General features: G+C 40.5%; 2 protein-coding genes across 10 annotated transcripts in view; both read left to right on the forward strand.

The window, feature by feature from the left end:
* The window catches only part of mcf2la (mcf.2 cell line derived transforming sequence-like a), a 50,317-nt gene extending 45,656 nt beyond the window's left edge, over positions 1-4,661 (forward strand). For all 8 annotated transcript variants that reach the window (XM_086282028.1, XM_086282025.1, XM_086282027.1 and 5 more), the window contains 4 exons: positions 72-181; positions 297-409; positions 1,839-1,942; positions 2,102-4,661. In XM_086282028.1, coding sequence (XP_086138154.1) covers positions 72-181; positions 297-409; positions 1,839-1,942; positions 2,102-2,181 — 407 coding nt within the window. In that variant the 3' untranslated portion in view covers positions 2,182-4,661. The remainder of the gene's footprint in view (positions 1-71; positions 182-296; positions 410-1,838; positions 1,943-2,101) is intronic.
* Positions 4,662-4,955: 294 nt separating this feature from the next.
* Positions 4,956-25,975, forward strand: cab39l (calcium binding protein 39-like). 2 transcript variants are annotated; one of them, XM_086282407.1, is made up of 10 exons: positions 4,956-5,607; positions 8,634-8,685; positions 15,354-15,485; positions 15,765-15,929; positions 16,316-16,434; positions 16,556-16,724; positions 17,224-17,283; positions 20,219-20,284; positions 20,415-20,558; positions 23,400-25,975. In XM_086282407.1, exons 3-10 carry the CDS (start codon positions 15,384-15,386, stop codon positions 23,577-23,579), a joined length of 1,005 nt encoding a protein of 334 aa, XP_086138533.1. In that variant the 5' UTR covers positions 4,956-5,607; positions 8,634-8,685; positions 15,354-15,383; the 3' UTR covers positions 23,580-25,975. The 2 variants fall into 2 exon arrangements, with proteins under 2 accessions (XP_086138533.1, XP_086138532.1); XM_086282406.1 differs by lacking the exon at positions 8,634-8,685 and having other exon boundaries at positions 4,958-5,607.
* The last annotated feature ends 784 nt before the right edge of the window (positions 25,976-26,759 follow it).

Raw genomic sequence — 26,759 nt, forward strand, 5'->3', positions numbered from 1 at the left:
TCCTTTTGTCCCTTTTTTTGTCTGTGTGTTGAACTTTTCTCTCTCTGATTTTCCCATCATCCAACCTACAGGCTGGAACAAGGCGTCTCTCTCAGCGGACGCCTCAGAAGAGAACGATGGGTACTCCAGCGGCGAGGACCCCATGAACTCTGACCCCGAGGACGAAGTAGGAAAGAAGCTGGTGAGCCTGAGAATGAAGAATTATTATAGATCTGTATTTTTATTTCTTTTTTAGCTTAAAATGTTAAAGTGTGGTTCTAAAAGTTGGTAAAGTTGTTAACATTTGATCCTTTTAGGCTCCAGGAAAGTATACTGTGGTAGCAGACTGCGAGAAAGCAGGACCTCAGGAGCTGTCTGTTAAGAGTGGAGACATGGTCCAGCTGATCAGAGAAGGAGAGGAGGGACAGTGGTAAAAAAAAAACAAAAGCAAACAACACTTAATTTAAATGGATTTTAATAGGACCCAGATGCATTTGAGCTGATAGGGAGGAAAGAGTAACTCAAATAACCACTTGTTACCAGCAAGGTGTGCAGAAGAGCATCTCTGAATGCACATGTCACACCTTGAAGCAGAGGTCCACAGTGGGTGTCTTCTGGAGCAAATGTGTGACACTATAGACCCAAGATTGAGGAATGTTTCCAGGACTGTGTCGAATCTGTGCCACAAAGAAAGGGTAAAAGTTGGTCATTTGTGACTGCACACACTTCTCAGTATAGCCGCCAAATTTAAGGGCTCCAAATGCGAACACTGCTTTTAAGCAGACTACAAATGGACTAGCACAGCGGTCTCCAACCTTTTTATGCCCGACAATATTTTCACGGACCGGCCTTTAAGGTGTCGCGGATAAATACAACAAAATAAAACTAGTACCAGTACCGAAAAAAAGAAGATTTATTCATAACACACGTGAAAAGACCCAGGAAAACAGAGTAAACGATAAAAACGATAACAAAATAACACTGAAAACCGATAAAAACCCTGAAAACTATACATTTCATACCTGAGCCTCAACTCTCGCGGCCCGGTACCAAACGACTCACGGACCGGTACCGGTCCGAAGCCCGGGGGTTGGGGACCGCTGTTCTAGAATAAAGAAAAGCTGACGGTATACACATCTAATTCTGCGAGGGAATATAATCTGAACTTTCATTCTTAAAGGAACAAGTTCACTCTGCTTTCATGATGTGACACATAACATAAATATGACAGTGAGTGGTACTTTAATCAGGCTTTTCTTCTGTGACTGAGCACTCAAAATGCTTTTTACTACAAACCTCGTTCTCCCAGTCTCTCTCTCACGCACACACACACACACACACACACACACACACACACACACACTAAGAACGTTGTGTAACATTCACACAAACACTCGCACTCGGGAGAATTTAGTGCTCATACATGTAAATGGAGAGTAACTGTCATAGGTCTTCTATTTCGACCTTTGTTTATTAGCCGCAATGTTAAAACTTCTCACCAAAACTAGCTGTAAGCAATCAGGATACTGGGTCAAATTGTGGAAATGTCCTGTGCTGTATGGTACCAGGATCCTTTGGGTCCTGTTCAGGGTGAGGTGCAGTCAGTGCATTCCAGAATTGCTCCCCCTGGGCGTGGGGATTGGAGGGGTTTGGTTGGTCGGTAGCAATGCTTACATATATGTGTCATCAGCAACCATATAAATACCAGGATCCAAGATTTTCTAACTAACCATTGCTTTATAACAAGATCATCAGTGCTGTATATTACACTTACAGTGGTTTTAATGTTGTGGCTTATTAATGTAAAATGTCCTGTAATTTTATCTCAAAATATATATATTTATTTAACTCCTTCACAGGTTTGTAAAGAACCTTCGCACCAGTAAGGAGGGCTGGGTGGCAGCAGCAAACCTCCTCAGCCTCATCTCAGAGTCCAAGTCATCTCAATCACTCAGCAGCTCAGGTCGGTTACAACGAACAGGAAGTACACACATTCATATCTTTCCCTTAACGCTGCAGTATGGGTACCTGTTGCCTAGCAATGCGGCACAATGACGCTATTACTCTCCCCTGCAATGTCTGGCTCTAACAGAGCATTGCTGTTTGTGTGTTTGTCCTGCAGATGGCAGCGTCTCTGGGAACCTCAGCACTTCTTCCAGCTGTAGTGAGACCTACACCAGCTTCTCCGACATCAAACCCTGACCTGAGTCAGGTCTTCCCAGCTTTTTTTTTTTTTTGTTAAATCACTGCACCTAAAATCATTTTGTACAGGTGGAAAATGCTTAAAAAACAAAGAAGAAAAAAAGCTGGAGTTTGGTCTGACAGGAGGACAGTCACCCACGTCACAGTTTCTAAATCCATCTGAAAACCAAAACTTTCTCTGCAGATCAGCCAGCGCTGGCTAAGTGCTAACTGCCCCCCTTTTTCCAGAGTATTTAGAAAAACTGCACTGTCATTTAAAATTGTTTTTATATTCAAAGGTGTCAGCATGTTGGTAGAATTTAAGTATAGATTTTTTTTTTTGCCGTTCCTTCGAGCGAGAGGGAAATATCAGGGATATCTGTCATTCCTCGGCACACAAGTCATGTGATGTATCACCTCCTGCGAGGCCTTCTTTAAAGCTAAATGTCCGCAGTCTAATAACTGACTGAACAGGCAGTCCAGGCCTAGTGATTATGTAGCATTAATGTGGAGAGGTTAGAAAGGACATCTGCACTAAACACGCGCCGTCTGCAGAGGGGACAGAACTGCTGGTTAGTCGAACCCCTTCAAGTCGATGACGACATCGCAGCACGGCGACAGATTCTTGTGCAGGAGGATGTTATGTAGACAAACACCATCAGACCCCCGATAACGCTGGCTTTGGTGTCAGTCGCTGATCGCACACTGTGAAAAGTAGCAGGCGGCCGCAAGAGGAAAAATGCTTTCAGTACATCTGGGAGGAAAAGTGAGCAGGTTGATTGCGTGCAGGCGTTTTGTGTTGTTGAAGCTACTAAAGAACGTTGTATTCCTCACACATGGATAATGAGCTTCCCTTAAAAGCTGTTTTTATGATATTAAGAACCGCACGCAGTCACTAGGTGAATGTCAACAACAGTACAACCTGGTGGTCAGGTGTCTTGCACTTCATTCTAAATGAATCTTTTTCCTCCTATGAGGGATTGAGCAACCCGCCAGTGCACTGCTCTGGATTTTTACCTCTCAGGAAGACGTTTCTGTAGGCAGACAGGTGTGACTGCATACCTGCCTTTGTGTCTGTGTGGGTGCGCGCGCACACTCACCTGATTGTTTGTGTTAACAACAGACAGCAGTTCGATCAGAGTTTTTCAGACACATGTGCAGCCTCTGCTCAAACAGCTGTCGCGGCCCAAATCTCAGTGTTCTGAATGTGTGTCTGTTTTTTGTGTCACCGTGCTCACCTATCTTTGGTCTGCACCGCAGCAACAAAAGCAGGCTTTGTCCCCCTCCTCCTCCCCCCCTCCTCTCTGTGCAACCAGCCCCATTCAAGCATGTGACAGTAGCTGCTTCTCCGCAAGCTGGGTTAATAATACCACGGCCCGGACCTGCTCGACATGTTTGCACCTCCGGCCTGAGAGCAATACTTTGTGTACTTGACACCAAAATGTAGCTGAGTAAACGTCACAGTTAAGTAACTAGTTTAGAAAATGTGATACGTCCACTGTTCTGATGTAGATTGATGCCAACCGCCTTTGACGACCAGCTGTTCTGCACGCAACTTCTGAAACCCGTGCTATTCTGAACACTGAATGACACCTTGCTTTTTAAATGTTTTTTAAATATATATCCCAGGATTTTTACTGTATCCACGAGGTACACTGTAAAACAATCGCTCCTTTTTCCACCTGCGTTGTTGAATGTGTGACACTGTTTCAAACAGGAAACCAGCTTGTCCACCTGCTCGACAAAGCCATGATTAACAGTTTTTTTTTCTTAGATTTTTTTTCTTAATTGGACTAAAATCAGTGCTTGTGATTGGCTTCTCAAGAACTTGCTGAGAAGCACTTTTTTTTCTTTTAAGATCCTCCCACTGAACGTAAAGGAAGAGGAAACAAACCAGTTTACAGGCCTTTCGATGTCAAACTGTGAGCTAAACTGTGGCTTGCATAGCTGTGCGTCCACGTGCTGAGAAATAAATGTTACACTTGTACAGATGTGTCCTCTTATACCTCACACTGTTTCCCCTAAAGAGCATGTATATTGTTAAGAGGAGTCTCTCTATCTCTCTGTATATCATCACTCTGTGTGGCATGTACTTCATAAGCCCCATGCTGTAAACCTCCTGGAGAACTATTTTTTACCTGTTGTACATTGTGAGAGTTTATATTCTGCCCTCTTGAGAAAGCTGACATGGGCACTAAAGTCGTCAGTTTTTTGGTTTTTTTTGGTCACCCAAATAAAATCTTACCGTGTAATTTGTACTTTTTCGACTCAGAGGCTGGAGACATGAGAAAGGATTCTATTTTTTAAGTTTGTTTTTATGCAGCACATTGCAGCACCCACTGTCTTTATTTTCCTATTGCACATCTACTGAATATGCTGTTGATATAACAGCATATTACGATTTAAAACTTGTTACAAGACATATCCATGTACATTTGTAAATATGTAATTCTGACTTGTATGTAAATTGAAAAGCAGCTTTAATAAAGTCTGAAATGGTTTCCTCTATTGAATTTAGCCTTTTTCTCTATTATTATGAATTTTAAAAATATCTTTAATGGTTAGCTGTTTATTTTTGAAGTCAGCTAAAAACAAAAAAAGGAAGAGAGAGAATTTGACAGTGGAATTAATTATTAATTGTGATCCGGAAGTGTAATTTCAACCACATGGTTCCTTTCCTCCAATGGGCTTTTATTCCAGTTTAGACTATCATGATTCAGTCTAGGGTTCGTTCCAATAAGTACTGCTGCCGACCTTGAGGTCTATTTTCTGCTTAATTTCCGTCTTGCACGTAAACCCTACGTCACCAAAGTAGTTTTCAGATGTATTTCCTGGTAACTGTATTAAATATGTGCTTTTGTGAATATACACGATGCAGTAATACTTCAGTCAAGGCCGTAAGTAGCGCTTGAAGTCGGAGGATGTGAACGAGAATCAGCCGCGGCTGGAAAGATACAGATTTGTCAAGCTAGCAAGCGTGAGGCACACAGGAAGTGACGCGAGTTGCACTACAAATTACAAGTTTTTATGAAGCCCCGATGCAATAGAGGACTTCTTGGTTGAATTCATAAATACAGCCTTATTTAAATTACTCCATCGATGGCGTCCACTTTACTTTACAGCACAATCGTGCTTCTCCTCCACCCTCCAAAGAAACAAGGGGCCGCCGATTATTTTACTATGACAGCGCAATCGGGAAGTCCTTAATCTCTCCGTTCTTGCTAACTTGGCAGCACACTGGAACGCGACCAGATGGAATTCAGCACTGCCTTCTTAACAGATTCCACACATTTTAAATTGTTTCGTACACATTTTTAGCCGACTTTTGTGTCGACAAACAGCCCTGGCGTGAGCACAGGCGTCTATCTGGGAGCTTCGGCTGCGCTGTGAACCGGGACAGAAGCGGTCAAGACATTTACAGATCCCCCCACCAAACATCTTCCCACTGTAAGTATTATTTCTAGGCTCTACTGTCGAAGAGCAATAGCTTTCAGATAACCTAATATGACTGCCCTTTGTAACTTAAGTCGGTGTTGAAACGTCGGTTATGTTGATGCATGAGAGAGCCCCAACGTCCTTTTCTGCAGTTGTTCATGAGATGATGCAGACAACTGTGGGTAGCTTTGGAAATCTGTCAAACAAAAAAGAGGGGAGTTTGGCCGGAGGCGAGAGGGGTGTAGCCTTGTTAAATCACATTGTCTGGGACTGTTAATGCGGCCTTATGTGCTGTTTACTGCTGTCAGCGTTATAAGCTCTTATTCCTCTAAAGAGGGTAATTAGCGAGGTCTTTAATTCCTCGGGAGTTCATTTACAGTGTGTGTATTTTGTTTTTATTCCCCCCCCTCCTCCCTCCTTTATTACTTTAAACGACTAGGACCAGGTCAACCCGAATGATCACAATCCAACTTCCGGGTTTGGATTTCAAAGTAAAATGCTAGTCATAAAGTCTCCATTGAGTCACTGCTTTATGCAGCTATAAACCTTATCAAGATCACAGTTTTGGCAAATTTTATTTTATTTCTTTCATTTTATCATATGGCTTTTAAACAAAGACACTTAAATAGTGCCAATAGTTCCAATTCACAACAACAACAACAACAACCATAAGGTGCTTTATATTCTAGGGAAAAGATCCTACAAATGGGAAAGATCAGACAACCCCTTGATGGACAAACACTTGGTGACAGTGGGAAGAAAAAACTCCTGTTTAACAGGACGAAACCTTTGGCAGAACCCGGGTCAGGGAGGGGGCTGTGATCAGCTGGGAGTGATAGGAAAGAGAAGAGAGCAGGACAAAAGGCTAACTATAGGGAAAGAGAGCCTGAATTTCATAATTATTCATGTTTAAAAGGTAGTTATTTTGCAAAGTGAATAAATGATTGACAAGTTAAATGTCTGTTGAAATAATAGTTGCACTGATACTATCGCATGGACATTAGTAACCTACGAGCAATTAAATGACGTTCCCCAGTGGCATTGGCCAATGTTTATGTGCTGTATCAGATCAGGTCTGTGCCAGATAAATGTTCAAAGACGGTGTGATAAGGAGCTCAGAAACTTTAAATCTAGTAAGATAATCTGGAACAGAGATTATTTTGTTTTCCTGACACTGAATGAAGAATAAATAACAACAAAAAATGAAACAAAACAATATTAGCGAAATTTATACATTATTTTTAAAATATTGCATTCTCCTAATAATTTGGTTCATCCTTAATTGCTAGTTCCAGCCCTACATTTATCTTTGATGCTATACAACACTTTTTGACGTAGATTCTTTCACAAAGGTGTCTGTCTTCCATACAGTCTCGTTTCATGACTCACTCTTGTGCTTTTAATTTGAAAGCGGACTACAATATATGCTTTACATTATGAGTAAATCCACTGGCCTTGATATCTCAAGGTAAAAGCTTCTCATATAAGCTATTTCACACTTGATTGCAGTATTAACCTGTAATGACTCTGCATTTAAGTACAGCAATCTTCATATTGTCCTGAATAAAAAACTTGCACATTATAGTTGTGATTTCTCAGACTGTTACCTTTGACTACCAGCAGTCCATGTGAGTCATAAAGACTCCATCTAGCCTGGCTGTCATGTCCTCTGTGTCTTGCTTCTCAGTAGATCCACCAATCAAATGCTCAGGCTTGTTTTTAGGTTAGTGTCTGCCACCCGTAAGGAAGTAAATGTGATTGAAAAGGAAAGTTTGCCTTGCTGACAAAAAAGTCCCCACTTTAAGTATTGCAGTAGCTTTTCACAGCCATTCTTGATAACGCCGGCTTCCTCCAGCTGGACATGCAGAAAGTGCTAACCACTGAGAGCACAAAGACCTAAGTCAGTCTTAAATATTACAGATGTGCCCTGTATGCTTCACTGAAGTGCATCAAGTGCAGTTGGGGATCAGAGTTTAAACTAATATCAGGTTGGTCCTACCTAACAATCTCTTTGTAAGTGAGATTTTGCTTGATGATGTCTGGTCTTTCATGTCGCCTTTCCTTGTGAATATAATTGAAGCAAACAACTCTTTGTAGTCGGAGGTGGGCATAGATTAGATCGTGGCTCAAACAGTTGGCAGTTCGTCTTGTAACCGGAAGGTTGCCGGTTCGAGCCCTGGCTTGGATAGTCTCGGTCAGGATGCTGACTGAGAAATTTGACCATCTTTGTCAAATTAACTTAAAAAGGCCTGAAACTGTGCTGCTATAAACTACAACCTGTGTGTCTTCACTCTGATCTTACGACTGATAGACGTGTTCCAGCTTCGTCAGACGTGAACCTTCCAGTCAATGCTTTGTCAGATTTATTGCAGTTGATGTTAATCACTTAGCTAATGCCAGCAGCAATAATTCATGCTGAACGAGCGGGTTATTGTCCTTGCTGCTCCTCCTTCAGCGTTTGCATTCCTGTTGCATGTGTTAGTAGTACACCATGAATGACTCACATTCCAGGCAAAAATAATAGGATGTCACCTTTCTCCTTCATTGAAAGGCTGTGGTAGATTCTTCGCATTGTTAGAAAACTTCTAGGCTTAATTAAATGAATTTGCCAAGAATTCCTGAGCACAAAGTTAATTTATTTGAACAAATTATCAAGTGTGCGACGAGCTGCCCCACTGCTTCCCCCTGGTCTTACCACAAGCCACGAAATGTCCAGCTTGTATTCCCTCTTCTGCCGCCTGAGTGGCCTGTAGGTGTGACAGATCGCTACGTCACCGTCTCTCCAGCTCCTGTCGTGGATCACTATCTTGCTGCGCTGGAATGTCACCGATTAGTCATCAGAGCCGCCCACTGCCATGCAGTTTGTTACAGTGAATGTTACTATAATCCAGCGCTGCAAAAGGCAGCTGTTTGATGAGGGCAGTGCCAAGAGAGTTATGACTAATATGACTGTTAGTCTTTTTTTTTTAATGTATTGCCATATGACACAAATTATTTAAAAGTGATTACTAATAGTTTCTCTGTTCGGTCTTGTTTAGTGTTTAAAAGAGAGCAAGTTCCTGCCTGGGGATCTGCCTGAAGCACTGATTCGTAAGTGGGCAGCAGTTCTGATATATTTTCTGGGGTTAGCCCATTAAAGGCTTGACAATTAAGAGTAACTCTACTAATTAATTTGAAACAAATCAGCTAGAGTCATTAAAAATCTGATCAATATTTTTGCTTTTCTGTCTTTTGCTGTTTTATGTAAACTAGAGTTTATTATTTATTTCTGATATATACCTTATTAAAGGACCTTTGCAGTACTCTAACCGAGAGGAAATAACAGCGTTAATGGTAGTTTGTGTATCAGTGATATTAACAATTCACAACAACAGTTGCCTCATAGTGTTTAAAATTTCAAGGTAAAGGTCTAACAATTAAAGGATGTGGTTAAAACGCCAAAATGACCAAATAATGATATCTGTAGTGGTCTTAAAGATCCAATATCAGTCAGGCTCTACTTTTATATCAGTTAGACAATTTGTAAGTGGTAGCATTATAGTGAAAATACAGTTCACCCTAGTATTGAACCTTGAGGGAATCCATACTTTGATAGTGAGGAGAGACATTTTTCATAAGAGCTGCAGTTCAATGATCAAACATTCAGTGGTCTACAAACGGATTGCATAGTTCAGGAAAACTGCAACTACACAACAAATAAATCTTTGATCAGTCAGATATGCATGTAGTGCATTAAGAAGCGAGTTGAATCAAATGTACTGAGTGACTCCTCAGCACAGCGGTGTTAGGATGACAGTAAAGGCCCATATGTCTGCAGCAGAGGTCATCCTTTCAGATAACCCAAGACAAATCTGCTTATGGCGAGAATGTGCCGTCGCTCGGTGCTGTGTCTACACTCGGCTGAATATCGTGTCAGTGAGGCAGCACGAGAAGGCAATCGGCCTGTTTCTGTCAGGTCCTAACATAATTAGATTATCAGTATACTTTGATACTGTATGTCACAAGACGAGCCATACCCCTGATGACAATCTTTATTGTATTATACCATACTATACCGATTTGATTTGGTTTGTACCTTAGGAACATAATGCAGGGATCTGATAAGTTTTAGAGCATGTGATATAAGTTTGGACTGAAGCTGAACAAATAGTTTTCATGTAGCAAACGGACAGGCAAATATATCAAAGACTACAGACTGAACTCTAAAGATTATGTTTTTCTTAAAGTGAACTGACTATTCAGCCAAAGAATCTACACAATGAACAGCCAATTGGATTTGTATTTTTCATTCATTGGTTTACTAAAATAAGAGCCTTCCAGTAAATTATAGATTTAATATAAAATGTATATAATATAAAAAAATAACTGTTTAGTTAAGCGATTTATCCTTGCAGTTACAAGACTATATAAAAGAATTGCTAAAGAGAAATTAAAGGATACATTGTTTTCACGGAGTAGCAGTAGAAACATTAAAATATCGCCTTATTTACTTCCTAAAATATTGATGATTCTGATGCTGTTTTATGCAGGATTTATGGTCCTCCGTTGGTGTCCTAATGCGATGAAGAGAGATGAATTGTGGGAGTCTGTGCAAATTATTTACATTTATATAAAACCTCTAATACTTTTAAAGGAATTCACTCGCTGTTTGAACCACACTGCTTACATAGGCAAGTTTAAATGGGGGTGCCAGTCCTTTAGAACAAGAATGCAAGCATGTCTGTGTAGGTTCTCAGCCAATCAGGTCGTGGCGCTCTTAAGCGCTACTAATGAAGGCAGCTGAATGTCTTTTTGGTTTATGGAGACGTTTGACCTCTCATCCAAGAAGCTTCTTCAGCTCTAAAACCGATGGGGAGTCCCAGATGTTTAATACCTAGTGGCATTGGGGAGGTGGTCCTCAGAGTCATTGACCCATCCTGTAAAGTTATTAAGAGTCACATGAGACAAGATGTGAGTCAAGGCATGGCTCATTTACCATCAGATCAAAAAGAAGTCCAGTTTCCTTAACTCCTTAAGACTGTTTTAAGGGGACATACTGCTGTGCTCCAACGACAGATGCAAGCATTATTAACCCTGTTGCACATGTTTGTACCTGACTGTTGAAATAATGCCTCATAATCTTTTTGAAATTATACTCCCTGTTCTGGGTAACCTTTACTTATATTCTGTACATCTGTATTTGGATTAAAGCTCATTTAGATTGCTTGCGATTAGTTGAAAAATTCATATTTGGGGCAACAAGGAACATCTCAGGTAAGCTTATACCTAAGCTGAGCAGCTCGCAGTGTGCGCTCGAGCCCAGCAGGCACAAGATTAATTCCATTACATAACATTTAGTCAGTCTTAAGAAGGGTGCAAGTGAAAATGAAGACTTCAGAGTAATCAGCTGCTTAAGCTTTCCAGGACTCAAAAGACATGTTATTAAATGATTAAAAGGGGCCCTTTAAGTATTCTTTAATAATCAGAAACACTTAGTTAGAGCTGCAGGAACAAGGCCGGACTGGGAGCACTGCTCGACTGGTTATTACCTGACGCACTCGCCTACAGTGTGATTAGATTAGAAAAGCAGGAAGGCGTTGTTTGCAAGCATGGCTCCCCTCTTTTCATGAGCAATTCCTCATTGCCAGTTTATCCTTCGACAAATATTGACCTGACTAAAGTTTTGCCGTCATGATGTCATCGAAAGATAAAGCGAAACTCAAGTAGCCTTGTTATGTTTGTCACCTGTTCCTGGATGGACTTTAAAACAGCTCCCTTTTCACCCACTGCACACCTTGGTATTCAAATGACATAAGCTAGCAGAAGAACATTTTTCACGGAGGGGTTGGTATTATTTTCCATGTCACTGCGGTGTCCCCTCTCTGTGATTCAACTGCTTCCGAATAAAGAATCAAAATCAGTCACACAGAACACAAACATAGCTGAGCGGGGCTGTGTCAGCTGAGATTTCCTTTTGTAAGGTGAAAACCTTGTGATTCCAATCCAGGCTGTTTTCTTGTTTTGTTTTTTGTTTGTTTGTTTGTTTGTTTGTTTGTTTGTTTGGTTTTTGCAGGCGTCCAATCCCCCGTGCAATTTCCCCTTTCCTGAATAATGTGAAAGATGACATTTTACCTTCAATGTTTCTTTCAACTCCTACCTTTTATCAGTCTGAGGAAAGCACTCACTGTTCTGCTCAAATACCTCTGGAATGCATCAGCTTACTTTTCTTATTGCGACAACGCACCAGGATCTGCAGCAGCTGTAAACAGTCGGCACCTTTTATGACAACTCTGTGAAATGTAAGTTGGCCGTAAGTGGCCAGCATGGTGGATGCATTGTCATGTAATTAGACGTGTTTTTATAGGGGAAGGATTGAAGTAATAACTCTGTCAGCACACCTACACGGATTTGTTTTACGATCATCAGGGGAAATCAGCCTTTACTGTCACAGCTCTTTATTCTCCTGGTCTTGTGATTTGAAGTGGCCCACACATCTGCCAGGCTAAGTGGCGTTTGAAGAAACTGATACTGTGTGTGTGTGTGTGTGTGTGTGTGTGTGTGTGTGTGTGTGTGTGTGTGTGTGTGTGTGTGTGTGTGTGTGAACTTGGTTAAGGGAACTTCCTGTTGTATTTGATAATGAACAAGTCAAAGAGGTTTTTGTAGCTCTGTGGAGAGGTTTGTTTTTTCCCTTGGAGGGTAGAAAACAGATGACCTAAGTCAGAAACTTTTTTAATAAACAGTCTCAACAAGTCAAATAAATATCCATAGCTGTATGTCTCACATAAGGCTCTGTCATATCAGGCATCAATGCTTTAAAGTTTTAGGCTCCTTTAAGCTTCCAGTATGTGACACTCGGCAGTCTCCAGAGATGAGTTACTGTTCTAATGTGCTTTAGACGGGCTCATTTGAACTTATACTCATCTCAAGCTTCATACTTTTATTCCAACTTATTATAAAGGAGTATATTCACTTACACTCAGTTCTAAATAAGCTTTATTTTGCATTGTCGAAGCCTTGATGTAGCCTCTCAGTTCATTCCAAAAGATGTTGTCTGCCTTTAAGACAACTTTCTTCTGATTGGTTATCCCTATCAAACAGGAGGTTTGATGAATAGGTAGGCGTGGCTTCTGTGCTCACAGAAGCATCATATGGATTTATGAAAACGGCCTTGAATGCAGTGCTCAGAGCTGTCTGAAACCTGAGCTTTTGGCTCAGGGGGATTACTTGTGCACAGACTGACCTCATTACTTTAAACTTTGTTCATGTTTAAAAAAGACATTCATCATTATAACTGTAGAGATACAAGATAGGATAAAAAAGGACAAATTAAAATAAAAGCTCAGTAGGTCCAGCTGAAGCAATATTCTCCTCCAGAAAACACTGCAGGTGTTTTTCCAAGGACTTCCATGGACACGGTCACTTTACCTGTTCACTGTGAATGCTTTACAATGTATAGTGTAGAAGGAGGCTTTAACATTCAGACAATTTGGCTGCTAGCATCAGTTCTAGATGAATGTCTTGTGAGCCAGTGGCCGAGGAGACGGGGAAGGGAGGAGCAGAAGTGTTTTGTGAAGAGGAGAAGAAAGAGAGGATGAAATGAGTGAAGGATGGAGCAGATGGAGGGAGGAATGACGGTGGGAGTTAGGGTTAATGCCCTTTTACATTCCCAGATGAGGATTAGCAGTCACAAGTTCTGTGGCTGTTCCTGACCTGGCCTGGATTTTGAAGGCCACTGCTGCCTCCTGGATCCCTTAATATGCTCACAGAGCATTGTGGACAACCTCTCTAACTTACCCGATATACTCAGCAACAAGTATATTTATGTGTTGTTTTCCTGGTATTTTAGCTTAAAAACCATCAGTTGACAGCTATATTTGTAAACCTGTGACTGAAGGAGCAAATGCTGAAAGTCCTTTTAAGGTGCTTGGCATTATGTACAATGTCAGCTTAGTGCGCAGTGTGGCTGCAACAGATTGCTAGTAGCATTGTTGGTAGCATGATTGACATTCTGGCAGTAATAGGGCAAAACACAGCTTGCTACTTTGATGCACATAAACTAGAATTGTCGGTTTCATACAGGCTTGAGCTGTCAAGATGAGAGTAACTAATGTAACTCAAGGGACGTGAACGAACTACTATGCTCCATACCAGCTCCATACTGTATTTTGTTGGTGTTTACTAGAGAAGCCTCGCATGATTCACCTTGTCCTGCATCATAGCTCATCCTCTGACCAAAAGGAGCAGATTTAGCTCCCTTCCGCCTTCATTTGAATCAACTTTTTCCTCTTCCTCATAGACTGAATGTTTGAACAGCAGGTTGCTCACATTGCCCTGTTTTTAGTGGTTAAAAAACATAAAAGGTTTGATTCTAAAGCTTAATCCTGAATGCTCAGGTATTTATTTGATTTATTTTCTTTCAAGACAGGATAGCAGTTCATGTCAACAAATAGCTGATCCGAGGCACGTTGTATTTTTAGCTAAAGACACTATAATATAAGAATGAGGACCGCAACAATCAGAAGATCTGAGTGAGAAGCACTAGGTGATGGTGGGGAGGACGAGACCTCTGGCAGAAGCAAGCTGAGGGAGGGGCTGGTATCTGCCACAGTCAGTTGATTGGACAAAACAGTGCAACAGTAGCATGTAAATGCAACAGCAGTGAAAAGTTTTGAATGGGGAACGACTGCAGCAGCACGAGTAAGGAATGGGTTGAGTTCATGTGGTCCAGCTCCAACTATAAGATCAGTCAAAAAGGAACTGGCTGTGTCATAATATGACGGAGATGTTATGTTACGGTGCAGTTTGGACTCCCCTACTTTTGAATCTTAAGATTATTTAAACTGTTATTAAATTACAGAAACTACTGACTTGACTATATATACCTACCTCGATAGTTTTTGCAACTGCACTTTGGGACACATTCAAAGTTTTAGCAGTTTTCCGGATTTACTGATCAAGTATTGATGGACTCTTGTTTCTCTTTATTCAGCTGATTGGTTCTTGCCATAATATGATTTCTAACAGGCTGTCAGATGTGTAGCAACCTGACTTCTAGACATGTATATGGTGTTGGAATGTTTTTCAACGGTAGAAGAAGACTACTCAGATTGTTACTTCCCTATCAGCAGCATTTTTGTTATCTTTTCATATCAAACAGATGGAGCAAGAACAATGTTACACCGTGAGTCAACACAGTGTCATCAGCCCATCTAAAGATCTGTATGCGACTTGTAGGTGCAGTACAGGGTGATGACGGTTTCCACAGACACACGGCTGCAGTTCGCAGGAATACATTTATTCGTGACGTTTCAGTGCCCTTCATGTGGCAAATTATTTGCGTTGTACCTCTCCTACGCACCTGCCTTGAAAAATGTTTTTGCTTGTTTGGGATGCACAACTTGGAGCTGGAATCACAATCGGTGCAGCTTCTGAATGCTTCTTGGAATATTTATATTGGAAAAATGATTGAAAATAGTGGTTTATTCATATTTAATCAAATAGAAATATTTAATAAAAGTGAGCACAGTATATTGTTTGCCCACAAGAGGGCACTTACAACTTTATAGTCATCTCTGTAATGCACTACATTAAAAGTGGCATTTTTGTCAGTAAGCAGCACTGTAAACTGACGTTTGTGGGAAGCACTGAAACGTTGGCAGTTTTACAAGTCTGGTAAAAATAGATCGTAGCTTTTATAATTACAGGCTATTCTATTGTAGCTTGAATTGATTCATCAGTCAATAAACAATACATTTAACACTGATTGCTGTGTTTCACAGGTCCCAAAGGCGTGTGCACACGTGTCCATCATGCCGCTGTTTGGTAAATCACACAAGAGTCCCGCCGACATTGTCAAGACGTTGAAGGAAAACCTGGCCATCCTGGTCAAACAGGACAAGAAGACAGACAAGGTAGAGGAATCTATTTGATTGTGTCTGTGTGTGTGTGTGTGTGAATGGGTGTCAAGAGGCCCCAAGGGTGGGAGCGCGAAACAGCCTGCGCCTGTCATCTTCTGACGCTTCACTGTCAAGACTCTCTCACACATGCACACAGGGGATCAAAGAATCAGAGTTACAAGCCAAATTCAAGCTCACGCTCTCTTTTACTAATGATAGTTTCTACATGTTATTCCTCTAAATGATGCCTTCTTTGCCTCCATCCTTCCTCACCTGTAGTTTTCTGTTCTACAGGCCTCTGAGGAGGTGTCTAAGTGTTTGGTGTCCATGAAAGAGATCCTGTATGGAAGCAATGACAAGGAGCCCCACACCGAGACTGTGGCCCAGTTGGCCCAGGAGCTGTACAACAGCGGCCTGCTGATCGCGCTGGTAGAAAACCTGCAGGTCATAGACTTTGAGGTAAGCAGAAGAAAGTATCACAGATGTGCTGCAGAAGCACACTTGTGATAAAGCTGACACAGAAACGTGATAGAAAATAAACATCCATGAGCAGAGGAAACTTAACAGCTCTTCTAGACTTTTTAAGAAATGCTGCATATTGTTGCTGTAGTTTTGCAAGATGTAGTGAAAATAATGAAATTTGATGGTGTATTTAAAAACCTTGTACAGTTTTCTTACCATTACAGGCCTCCTCTGACTCCAACTCATAAATTTAAGTTACTTTAGGTTGTAGCACTGCTTTTAAAACAACTTTTTTTCCTACTGTACACAATTAATTAATTTTTAACGTGCTAAATGTTACAGATGCTGTTATGTGGTTAGTTCAGTTTTACGTGTGTTTCCAGGGGAAGAAGGACGTGTGTCAGATCTTCAACAACATCCTCAGGAGGCAGATTGGGACGAGGAGCCCCACTGTTGAATATTTCTGCTCCCACCAGGAGGTCCTCTTCATACTGCTGAAAGGGTGAGATAAACACACAGTGCACGTGCTGTCCTCAACCTAATGGCGTCTTAACACAATAAATATGGCTTCTATGACGAGGAGGGGGTGATGCGTTACTCTCTCTCTCTTGCTGTGTTTGAAGATACGAGATGCCCCAGGTGGCGCTAAATTGTGGGATCATGCTGAGGGAGTGCATCCGCCACGAGCCGCTCGCCAAGATAGTTCTCCATTCGGAGCATTTCCACAATTTTTTCAACTACGTGGAGATGTCCACCTTCGACATTGCTTCTGACGCATTCGCCACCTTTAAGGTAACTCTCTTTCTTCTTCTTTTGGCTGTCAGGTCAGGTGCTAGACTAGAGCCAGACTGGACTTTGACAACAGTGTTTGGATTTGGATTTAGTAAACCAACATCCCACACAAGTGTCATTTGAATTTGATATTTTTGTTCCCCACATAGGCCTAGAAAAGGCAAATTTGTTTTCATGTTTTGTTGAGGAAAAGTCTTAACTTATGCTGATTTTTGCAGACATGTGACCGTTGACCATGTGACGCTAACTTGTCAGCTATTTTGAAGTGTGATGATTGTAATTAAAACTGGAAAGTAAACACCTCCAGGAACCTCTGGCAACATTTGGGGAATACATTTTTTTTTTCCGAGCAACTGATGGTTGTATTGGATCCAATACGGGAGACAAATTTTGGGCAGCGTGCGATTGTACAGTGTATACATACATGTATGTATGTAAAAAGTGTTCGGTAACATTTGAATCCGTCAGCTAAGATGCATTTTTCTGTCTTTGTCCACAGGACCTCTTGACGAGACACAAAGTGCTTGTGGCCGAATTCCTCGAGCAGAACTACGAAGCTGTGAGTGCTTCGACTTACAAACACATTTGCACATCTGCAGCTCCCGAGAAGAGATTAGTCTGGGATGGTTGTTAGCCACCACACATATTAATGCACATTAGCCTTGCTATTTTGAATTTTAGCAATCGTTAACCTAAACCACACACGGAGGTCAGTCACTGAGCTCTGTTTGCAAACACTGTCCACTGCTCTGAATGACTCTGCATGAGGAAACCTTGCACGGATGCACAGCGAGATCAGGTATCAGTCACCGCAGTGCTCACTGGCCCAGTCACACACAGGCATTCACGAAGCCTTGTGATAGAGTATTGAATGAGCTGGCAGTGAAGGCAGATTAAAAAACAAAAAACGTAAATTTATAGGAAAACTGCACAGCCTCTCTAAATGTCATAACGTCTTTCGATACAAAGCTCTGCTCTGTGTCCTCAACATTTCTAGGCAGAGGAGCCCCTCTCACGAGCAGGATCCCCCCAGGGCTCTCAGCCTGTAGAAACCCACACAAAACCACCTTTTCACCCAGCATGTGTGCCGACGGCCTGTCAGGAGATGTCACTGCCGGCTCAGTAGAGTCAGTGATCAGGCTAAGCCACAAAAAACCCAGAATTTGTCATACTCATTAGATTTTAGGGCGACCATAGCTCAGGGGGTTGGGAAGCGCATCTGTAACCGGAAGGTCGCCGGTTCGATCCCCGGGCTCTCTGTCCTGATCGTTGTGTCCTTGGGCACCGCCTACTGGTTTTGGCCAGAGGGGCCGATGGCGCGATATGGCAGCCTCGCTTCTGTCAGTCTGCCTCAGGGCAACTGTGGCTACAACTGTAGCTTGCCTCCACCAGTGTATGAATGCGAGAGTGAATGAATAGTGGCATTGTAAAGTGCTTTGGGTGCCTTGAAAAGCGCTATATAAATCCAATCTGTTGTTGTTATTATTATTTTAGTGGTAAACCTATGACTGCACAAATAACACACTGTAATAACAATGTGTTGATCTACTCAAGTCAAGTGTCTAGGGTTTGGGGTTTCTTCTAATTCATCCACTTCCTCTTAGTTACATATGTTACATTTTTGCAGGTCCAGGCAGTTCTTGTCCTTTTGGATGCAGTGCAGTATTTTCATTTGCTTTAATCGATCTCATTAGATGCCTTCTGGGCTAAAAGAAAATATACTAACAAGCCAAATTACCCATGTGCAAACACAGAGTTAAACAACTTCTCCATCATATATGCATTTGTCTCAACCTAAAACACACAGGCAGATATTTCTTTAAAATAACTACATTCAGATAAGCGTTGATACTTGTCTCCAAGTTTTCCCAAGCTACAGAGTGTGCATAAACATATTCATCTAAACTACACAAGTCCTTTTCCTGTTGGAACTCTTACTTAAATATTCTGTAACTTATACAGACGCTATTGTTACATTTCAGATTTCCTTTTTTCCTACCTCACGATATCAGATATGTCCCCATAAATGATAAAGTCCTGTATAATCTAATATTTGATTCAAAAGCACCTTCATCATATTGATTGCTGATTACTTAAACATCACCCGGACAGTACGTGTTTGACCCTATGCAGCCATACATTCAAAAGCCAAGCGATAGCACTGTCTTCATCTAGGTTCAGATGTTTTAACAGCCATCTGGTGCTAATTTATGCAAACAACCAGGTTTCTTTTTAAATTTTAATTCATTTATTGAGTTTTATTTACCTTTGCAAAGAGGTCAAACAACCATACAGACAGCAGGAAGGAAAGAGCAATTGTAAGTCTAGAATATTTATTGAGACTAGTTGTGCCATGCTCCCAGAATACATTCGGAACATTGTGTGCAAAAGATAACTCGTCCATCAACTTGTGGTATATCGGAAAGATTACGCATAGGAAGAGAATGTGGAGCTTTTCATTTAGTAAGGTCAGCTTGACACAGAAGTAGCAGAATGTAAAAAATCAAAAATCCAACATCTATTGATATTATTATTATTATTATTATTATTAAGTCCACAAAGAGCACAACAACCATTTTCCATCACACCAGCAGCTCCTTTAGGATCTCCAGCTAACCCAACAAGTGTGTCTTTGGACAGGTTCAGACCTACAACCTTCTTGATTCACTGTGCTGCCAAACTGTTTTGGCAATTTTGAATAATTGTTGCAACAAAATAATTGCACTGCGTGGCTTTTCAGGTTGGTAAGCACTCTCTCTAGTTTATCGCCTAAGCACTTTGCAACTTTTAAAACTAGAAGCTGCATCCACAGACACTTTTTCATTAATGGTCACACACACAGGCAATCCTACATGGATATCAGGGTTCACTTGGGTTCAGTGTCTCGCTAAAGGAAACTTAGAAGTGGAAGAGCTGGGGATCAACGAACGGCCTTTGGAAGAGTAGCCACTATAAACAAGGTCAGATTTGAACCCAGGTCTTTGCATTAGCCTTATGACATATGGGTTGCCTGCTAAACCCAGTTAGCTAAACCAGCACTCTGCACTAATGTTTTCAAAGGAAATGAGCCAGGTTAAACTTAGGAAGCAAATGGAAAGGTATCCTAAACACAGGAGAGTGGGCATGTTAAACCAGTGATCATCCCCAGCCGGTCATGGCAGATGGCCGCCCCTCCCCGAGCCTGGTTCTGTTGGAGGTTTCTTCCTGTTTAAATGATTTTTTTTTTCTTCCCACTGTTGCCAAGTGCTTGCTCATGTGTAGTCTCTCTCGATTATTGTAGCGTCTTTACCTTACATTATAAAGTGCCTTGAGGCGACTGCTGTTGTAATTTGGCGCTGTATAAACTTTGCGTTCATATTTCCATTTGGTGGAAAAGCCCTCTATTTACAACATTTATCAGATATTGTTTGGAAAAAGTATTGTCCATATAGATATTTCCCAAAAGCTTAAAATTTGATCTCAGATTGTTGCTGCGTTTTGTTTTTTCACTGTAGGTGTTTGCAGACTATGAGAAGCTGCTGCACTCTGAGAACTACGTCACCAAGCGACAGTCTCTAAAGGTTTGTCTCCGACCTGTATTGATTTAAATTCCTACTTAGACTTCATGGGATTTTTGGGGGTTTTTTGGGGGACGGGGTCTGCACAGCTGGCCTCTCTAATAATAATTTGTCACTTTGATCCCCCCTCCAGCTTCTGGGAGAGCTGTTATTGGACAGACATAACTTCACGGTCATGACGCGGTACATCAGCAGGACAGAGAACCTGAAGCTGATGATGAATCTGCTCCGAGACAAGAGTGCCAACATCCAGTTTGAGGCCTTCCACGTCTTCAAGGTAAACAAACAAAAAAACCAGCAGATGCATTTAATGAGAAATTTGGAAAGAGAGAAGATATTTCTCCCATATTGGCTCCTCTTCGTTGGCTTCCTGTTAAATTCAGAATTGGATTTAAAATCTTTCTCACATAAAATCTTGAATAATAGGGCTCATATTATCTTAAAGACCTCATAGTACCATATTAGCCTAATGGAAAACTTTGCTTTCATGTCGATGTTTTACTTGTGATTGCTACGATGTTTAAAAGCAGAGCCTTCAGCTTTTAGGGTCCTTTTCTGTAGAGCTAGCTCCCAGTTTGTTTTCGGGAGACCTCCCTCTACTTTTTAGATTAGGCTTAAAACTTTCTTTTTTGACAAATCTTGTTAGAGCTGGATCAGTTGACCCTGAATCCTCCCTTTGCTATGCTACAATAGGCCTAGACTGCTGGGAGCTTCCCATGATCCACTGAGCATTTCTTATTCACTCACCTTGTTTTACTTTCTTTATACCAGAGGCGGAGCCAGACATTTGAAACACCTGGGGCTTAGCCCAAAAGGGTAGTATGCATGTGGGACTTCATATAGGGAAAAATATATATCACATGTGCAGGACACCTTAAACTAGTTTTTTAATTAAGCAGCGAGGCAGAACAAAGTCGGGGCTGTATCAAGACACGAGGACTAAACCCCAATTCAACCAGACCCAGAACTGATCCGGAATTAAAACAGGACTACAACAGTTCAAAATCAGGACTACTGAGGACTTAACCAAGACAGAACCACAATCAGAACTAGATGATAGTAGCACTAAAAATCATCATAGACCTGCACTACACTTGTTTTTTTAATTCTACCAAAGTACAATATTTAGATTGAGAAACGTTTATATAATTATTATAATTTGAAAAATAACAAACCTAAAAAGAAACACTAGGTACGAGATACATGAGGACCTATGATACGCTGATACTTTTGGCAAAGGACCATTTGACTAACATGTGTGTCTCACCTGCTCTTGTTCATCTCTGTTCTGTCCTCATTCTCCATCTCCCTCTCTCTCCCTCTCTGTTCCTCTCTCTCCCTCTTTGTGCTGACAATCATCAAATATACAGTTGAAACCAGATATTTATGTACTCTTCAGATCAAAACACAAACACTTTTTTAATTGTAAGATCAAATCAGACTAAATGTTTATTTTTTTAGATTGATAAATATAAAAACATATTTGTTAAATTTAAGAAAGAGAGAGAACCTATCTGTATTTCTTAATTGAAAATGGCACCAAATTGTATTCAGATTGAGCCACACTTATGGAGCTCCACAGTTCTGTTCCTGGTGTTTTGGTTGACATCTCTTGATGTTCCCATGTCACAGAAACAGGCTCTGTGTTTTGCCTTGTATGCATCCACAGCTGTGCCACCAACTTACTCACATGGACTCTACTAACCTATCAGAAGCTTCTTCAGCTCAGAATGGAATCGTCTGGAGTTTTCTTATTAATTAACAATAAACTTCGTGTACATGTACTCCTAAGTTTGATGAAAGTGATAAAAAATAAACAGCTCTGTCTCTCTTTATTCTGACATTTAACTAATTCAAAATATATTTCAATATTTATCTAAAACAAAAGTTTACTCTAAATTGATGTTGTACAGTAAAAATGTACTGCCCTGCGACAGACTGGCGACCTGTCCAGGGTGTACCCCGCCTTTCGCCCTATGACAGCTGGGATAGGCTCCAGCGCCCCCCGCGACCCTGAAAAGGATAAGCGGAAGCGAATGGATGGATGGACAGTAAAAATGTTTTATGTTTTATCTCTAAAGTGTAAATATCTGGTTACAAATGTGAACATCCTGCTGTGTACTGAAATCCCTCTTGTTTTGCATAGAAATATACTGAACAACATATAAAGCATAATATATAAAATAACATTTACCTGAGTTTTTTCTTTGAAAGAACCCTCTAATGTCCATTCTTATATTTCAGTACATAACTGAAACCGATTTAGTCGGGGAGGGTAAGAACTGAAAATATGAAATAAACACACGTAAGCTAAGACTCTCTAAAAAAAATAGCATTTGTTCGGCTTTTCATTTCGCCATTTGTTGATTCACTTGAAGAGCAAGTAACGTAATATTGGTCAAGTGATCAGTTTGATATCAATCTTTCGTGATGCACCGTCATATTTACATTATTTGTACGGTACGAATGATTTGCTTTGGTACCTGGTCAAACTTAAGCTCTCCTTAGTATGGCTGGTTCCGTTTCTCCAACAGCGCACACAGGCAGCAGCTGCCCCGCCCCCTCGCTCAGTCGCTTAGTGCCTGAGCTCGGATCATACCAATATCAGGGGGATTCACGCACAGTCGTAAATTCCCACAGTGTGCACTGTGTGCTTCGAATATTGTGTGTACTTTTTGTTTTATACAGTTGTCAGCCAGGCATCTAACTATGAAAAATTACACTCCAAAAGACCCCGGGCTTCTGACAAAACAACCCGGGCTTAAGCCCAGTAAGCCACCCCCACGCTCCGCCCCTGCTTTATACACCACTAATATATTTAGTCTTTAGTAATTAAACTCTCTGTTCTCACCGGACATGGCAGATGACCACGCCTCCCTGAGCCTGGTTCTGCTGAAGGTTTCTTCCTTTTAGAAAGGAGTTCTTCCTTCCCACTGTCGCCAAGTGCTTGCTCATAGGGGGTCGTCGGATTGTTGGAGTTTCTTTCTAATATTGTAGGGTATTTACCTTACAATAAAAAGCACATTGAGGTGACTGGTGTTGTCAATCTGCGCTGTATAAATAAAACAAAACTGAATTGAATTTTCCTCCCGTTTTGTCCTTTTTTTGTTTCCCCAAGGTGTTTGTAGCAAACCCCAACAAGACTCAGCCCATCATCGACATCCTGCTCAAGAACCAGACCAAACTCATCGACTTCTTGAGCAACTTCCAGAAGGACCGCACGGACGACGAGCAGTTCAACGACGAGAAGACCTACCTAATCAAACAGATCAGGGATCTGAAGAAACCGGCTTCCTAGAGAAGCATTGCTGCCTGCCCTCTACTTCAACTTTTTATTAATAGGAAGACATAGAAAAAAAACACATTAACAATAATGGTTACTCTATTTGAAAAAAAAAAATCTTTGAGACGTCATTTGTTTTTGTTTTTTTTCCCTCTTTGTCAGTTCATTAAAAACTTGTGCAAGAGTAGTTCTTAATCACTGATCTTTTTTTGTATTTTTTTTTTATCTCATCTGTAGCATGTAGTGCCACAACTCATGGTGTTGGAGGCAGCTGATTTGCCTTGTTGGGGGAGAACCAGGGGTTTAAAAAAAAGCTTCAGCCAAAATCCTCCGGGTGGATGAGCATTTTCTTTAATCTTATTAGTCTCTGCTTGCAAATGAATTTTGTAAATTTTTAAAAGCAGTGGCTGCAAACCAGAAAAAAAACTTTTTGTTTTCTTGGTTGATGTGTGGTGAGGATGTTGGTGTGTCTGGTTAGGACCAGGTGAAGTATATTTACAGCGTGAATATCTTAATCAATGCATTCTTGGTCATCGGTAAAAGCAATTTTTTTTTTAGCCAAATGACAATGGTAAAGCTCAGTAGGCCACAACAGTGTATTGGGGTATTCTAGCTTAAAAAATTATAGATAATAGTTAAGGGAGGAGGCGGTAAGAGCGAAAAAAAACAACAACTTTGTATTTCAAAAATTATAGTAGCAGACTGGGTAGGAAAAACTCATGAAGTTACTAATTTACAAGTAATTCTGAAATTTAAGGGGAAAAACTAAAGTAATCTGATATAATTAAGAACATTAAACGTGATTTTATTGAGACGTGAATTTACGAGGAAAAATGTGTCATATTAGGTCACATTTGAGATTAGTGGATTCTAAATTTCTATGATCTTTATTTTTCTCCCCTATGTTTACATCTATTATGGCCCTGATCAGATTTTCATTTGTGCGAGCTAAAAGTCACTGATTGTTTCTTCACTTTAAAGCTGAGGGGATTGGATTGCATACAGTCCAAAAGGCCAACGTCGCTTCAGTGTGTCACACCAACATGGAACAAGTCTCGTTGCCGGTCTAAAGGCCGAGCCCATCCGTGCTGTTCTAAATTACTCGCAGGTCTCGAAAACAAACTGATTTCAGTCACTGTTGACTAAAAACAAAAATCTTAAAAACAAGAAAAAAGAAAATGACAATTTTGATCACTGGTTCTCTTTGCTGGTGGCTAATAGCACTTTGTATGATTTTAAATAATAATGGTGATTCAATTTGTTTGAAGCTGATCGCTGTTTTCACACTGCTTGATGTTGTTTTTTTAATATATAGTGTCATTTCTCATGTACAGTTTCTGGTTTGAGTGCCATTGTGAGGGAGAACATGAGGAGGAGGCACTTTGCTGTGTGGATGCTGTAGAGCTGTAAAGATAGCTGTTTTTTTGGTTTCACTCCCTTTTCTGTCTGTACTGTAACGGATGTTTGACTCTGGTTTGGATCTGACGTTGTTATCAGAGGACGAGAAGATTCAGAGGTGCCTTTTTTTTGTTTGTTTTGGTGTGTTTTCCTTTCTCTGTACTCGTTTTCTTTCCTGTATTTGCAGTATCTTTTTAGGGTGAGCTTAATTATTATGTTGATGAAAATATGCTCTGATAGAACATATTTGTTGTGATTAAGCAGTGAACCTCTTAACTCACTATATCAGAGTTCCTTTTGCCGTTTGACACCTTTTAAACTTTTTTTTTTTTTTGCTCATCACTTGCCATTGCCATAGTAAACTCGCCGGCAAACAGAACGAGGCCAAAGCCGACCAACGGCAGGATTCAGCGGTGAAACATAACTGTGAAATCAAATAAATGAATAAAAATCCACTTTTAGTTTAAAGCAGCTTCGATTTCTTTCTGTAACTTTAAATCAACTATGAACTTGGAAAAAAAAAAATGCAGAGACTAAACTTGAGAACAATGTGATTTTATTTCCCAGTAGATATCTGACAAGCATTCACAGAAATTTTAAAAACAAAGTGAAATGGAGTCATGATAAGTCTCCTAATTAGAGCCCAGACTTTCCTTAAAGGAAGAAGTAAACACGTTAAAAGCTGTTTTGCTTTTTTTTTTTTCCTTAAAGAAAAAGGAAAACAGTTTGTTTTTTTGGGATGACAAAAACCAATACCAGCTATGTTCACATGCCATAGGTTGTGATGGTATATTGCAATATCACACGAGATGCAAATGTAAGCCAACCAGCTTAACACCAGACTTGAACCAGTTGTTTTACAACTATGAGCAGATTTAACCATTCTTCACGATGTCCTCTAAAAGCAGCCACCTTGTTTTTTTCTGCACTTTGATGCTGTTGTACAACATTCACAACAAATTAAAACAAAAAAAAAGAATAGATGAGAATGCATGCTTTGCGTGTGTGTGTGTGTGTGTAAGAAAGTGTGTGTTATTTTCCAGGTATTTTTCAGATTATGCAGTAATCACAGTTACTGCCTTTTCTGTGATTCGGACTCAAGTTACAAAAACACTTAAACCTGTGTTTACTATACCTGAACGAAAAAAAAAAGAAGAAGAAAAGAATACAAACAAGTGTGTTCATGTAGAAAATTAAAGTTGGTAAAGTCGAGTAAATTCCTTCACGCTCCAAAACCAAACCTTTGACCGTCCTCTCTGCTCTGCAGGAACACTTTTTAAACTTTCATTCAAGCATTATCCATATCCTCAACACGCTTCACTTCAGTGCATTTGGCTTGCGTTTAAAAACAATAACATCCTTACAGTGTGAAACACATCTTTCAAACACTCTCACAGCAGCTGCCTTCAAAATAAAAGCAGTAATTTATTTCAAACCGTTCTGTACCGCGAGGACAATCCTGGACAACCAGGAGCTGCATGTGTTGTTAATCTCACACTTTTTCATTATTTAGATTTTTATAATTAGCTTTCCCCCCTCCATTTGTTTCAAAAACAAACAGATCTGCATATCACAGTTTAAATAACTATTTTAAATAAATTATTTCTTTGTGGTATCTTATAAACGCTTAAAAAAAAAAATTGTCCATAGTTTCTGTACCTATTTTTTTAATCTTCGATGGATCTATTAATCCGCTTTTAGTGGTGTCCCTTTGAGGTCATTGCATTGCATTGATTTCAGTTTGTTTCCAACTCTCCACTCATGTAATGACCGGACTTGGAAAAGATACATATGTGT

This window comes from Aulonocara sp. 'chitande type north' Nkhata Bay, linkage group LG23, assembly GCF_057382095.1.
Source record: "Aulonocara sp. 'chitande type north' Nkhata Bay isolate Kocher_YH1m ecotype deep benthic linkage group LG23, A_spYH_male_GT1.1, whole genome shotgun sequence".
NCBI lineage: Eukaryota > Metazoa > Chordata > Actinopteri > Cichliformes > Cichlidae > Aulonocara > Aulonocara sp. 'chitande type north' Nkhata Bay.

Coding starts and splice junctions, on each gene's coding strand:
- cab39l (XM_086282407.1), top strand. CDS start 15,384: ATGCCGCTGTTTGGTAAATCACACAAGAGTCCCGCCGACATTGTCAAG. Junction 16,435..16,555: donor CTCTTCATACTGCTGAAAGG/GTGAGATAAACA, acceptor CTGTGTTTGAAG/ATACGAGATGCCCCAGGTGG. Junction 20,559..23,399: donor AGGCCTTCCACGTCTTCAAG/GTAAACAAACAA, acceptor TGTTTCCCCAAG/GTGTTTGTAGCAAACCCCAA.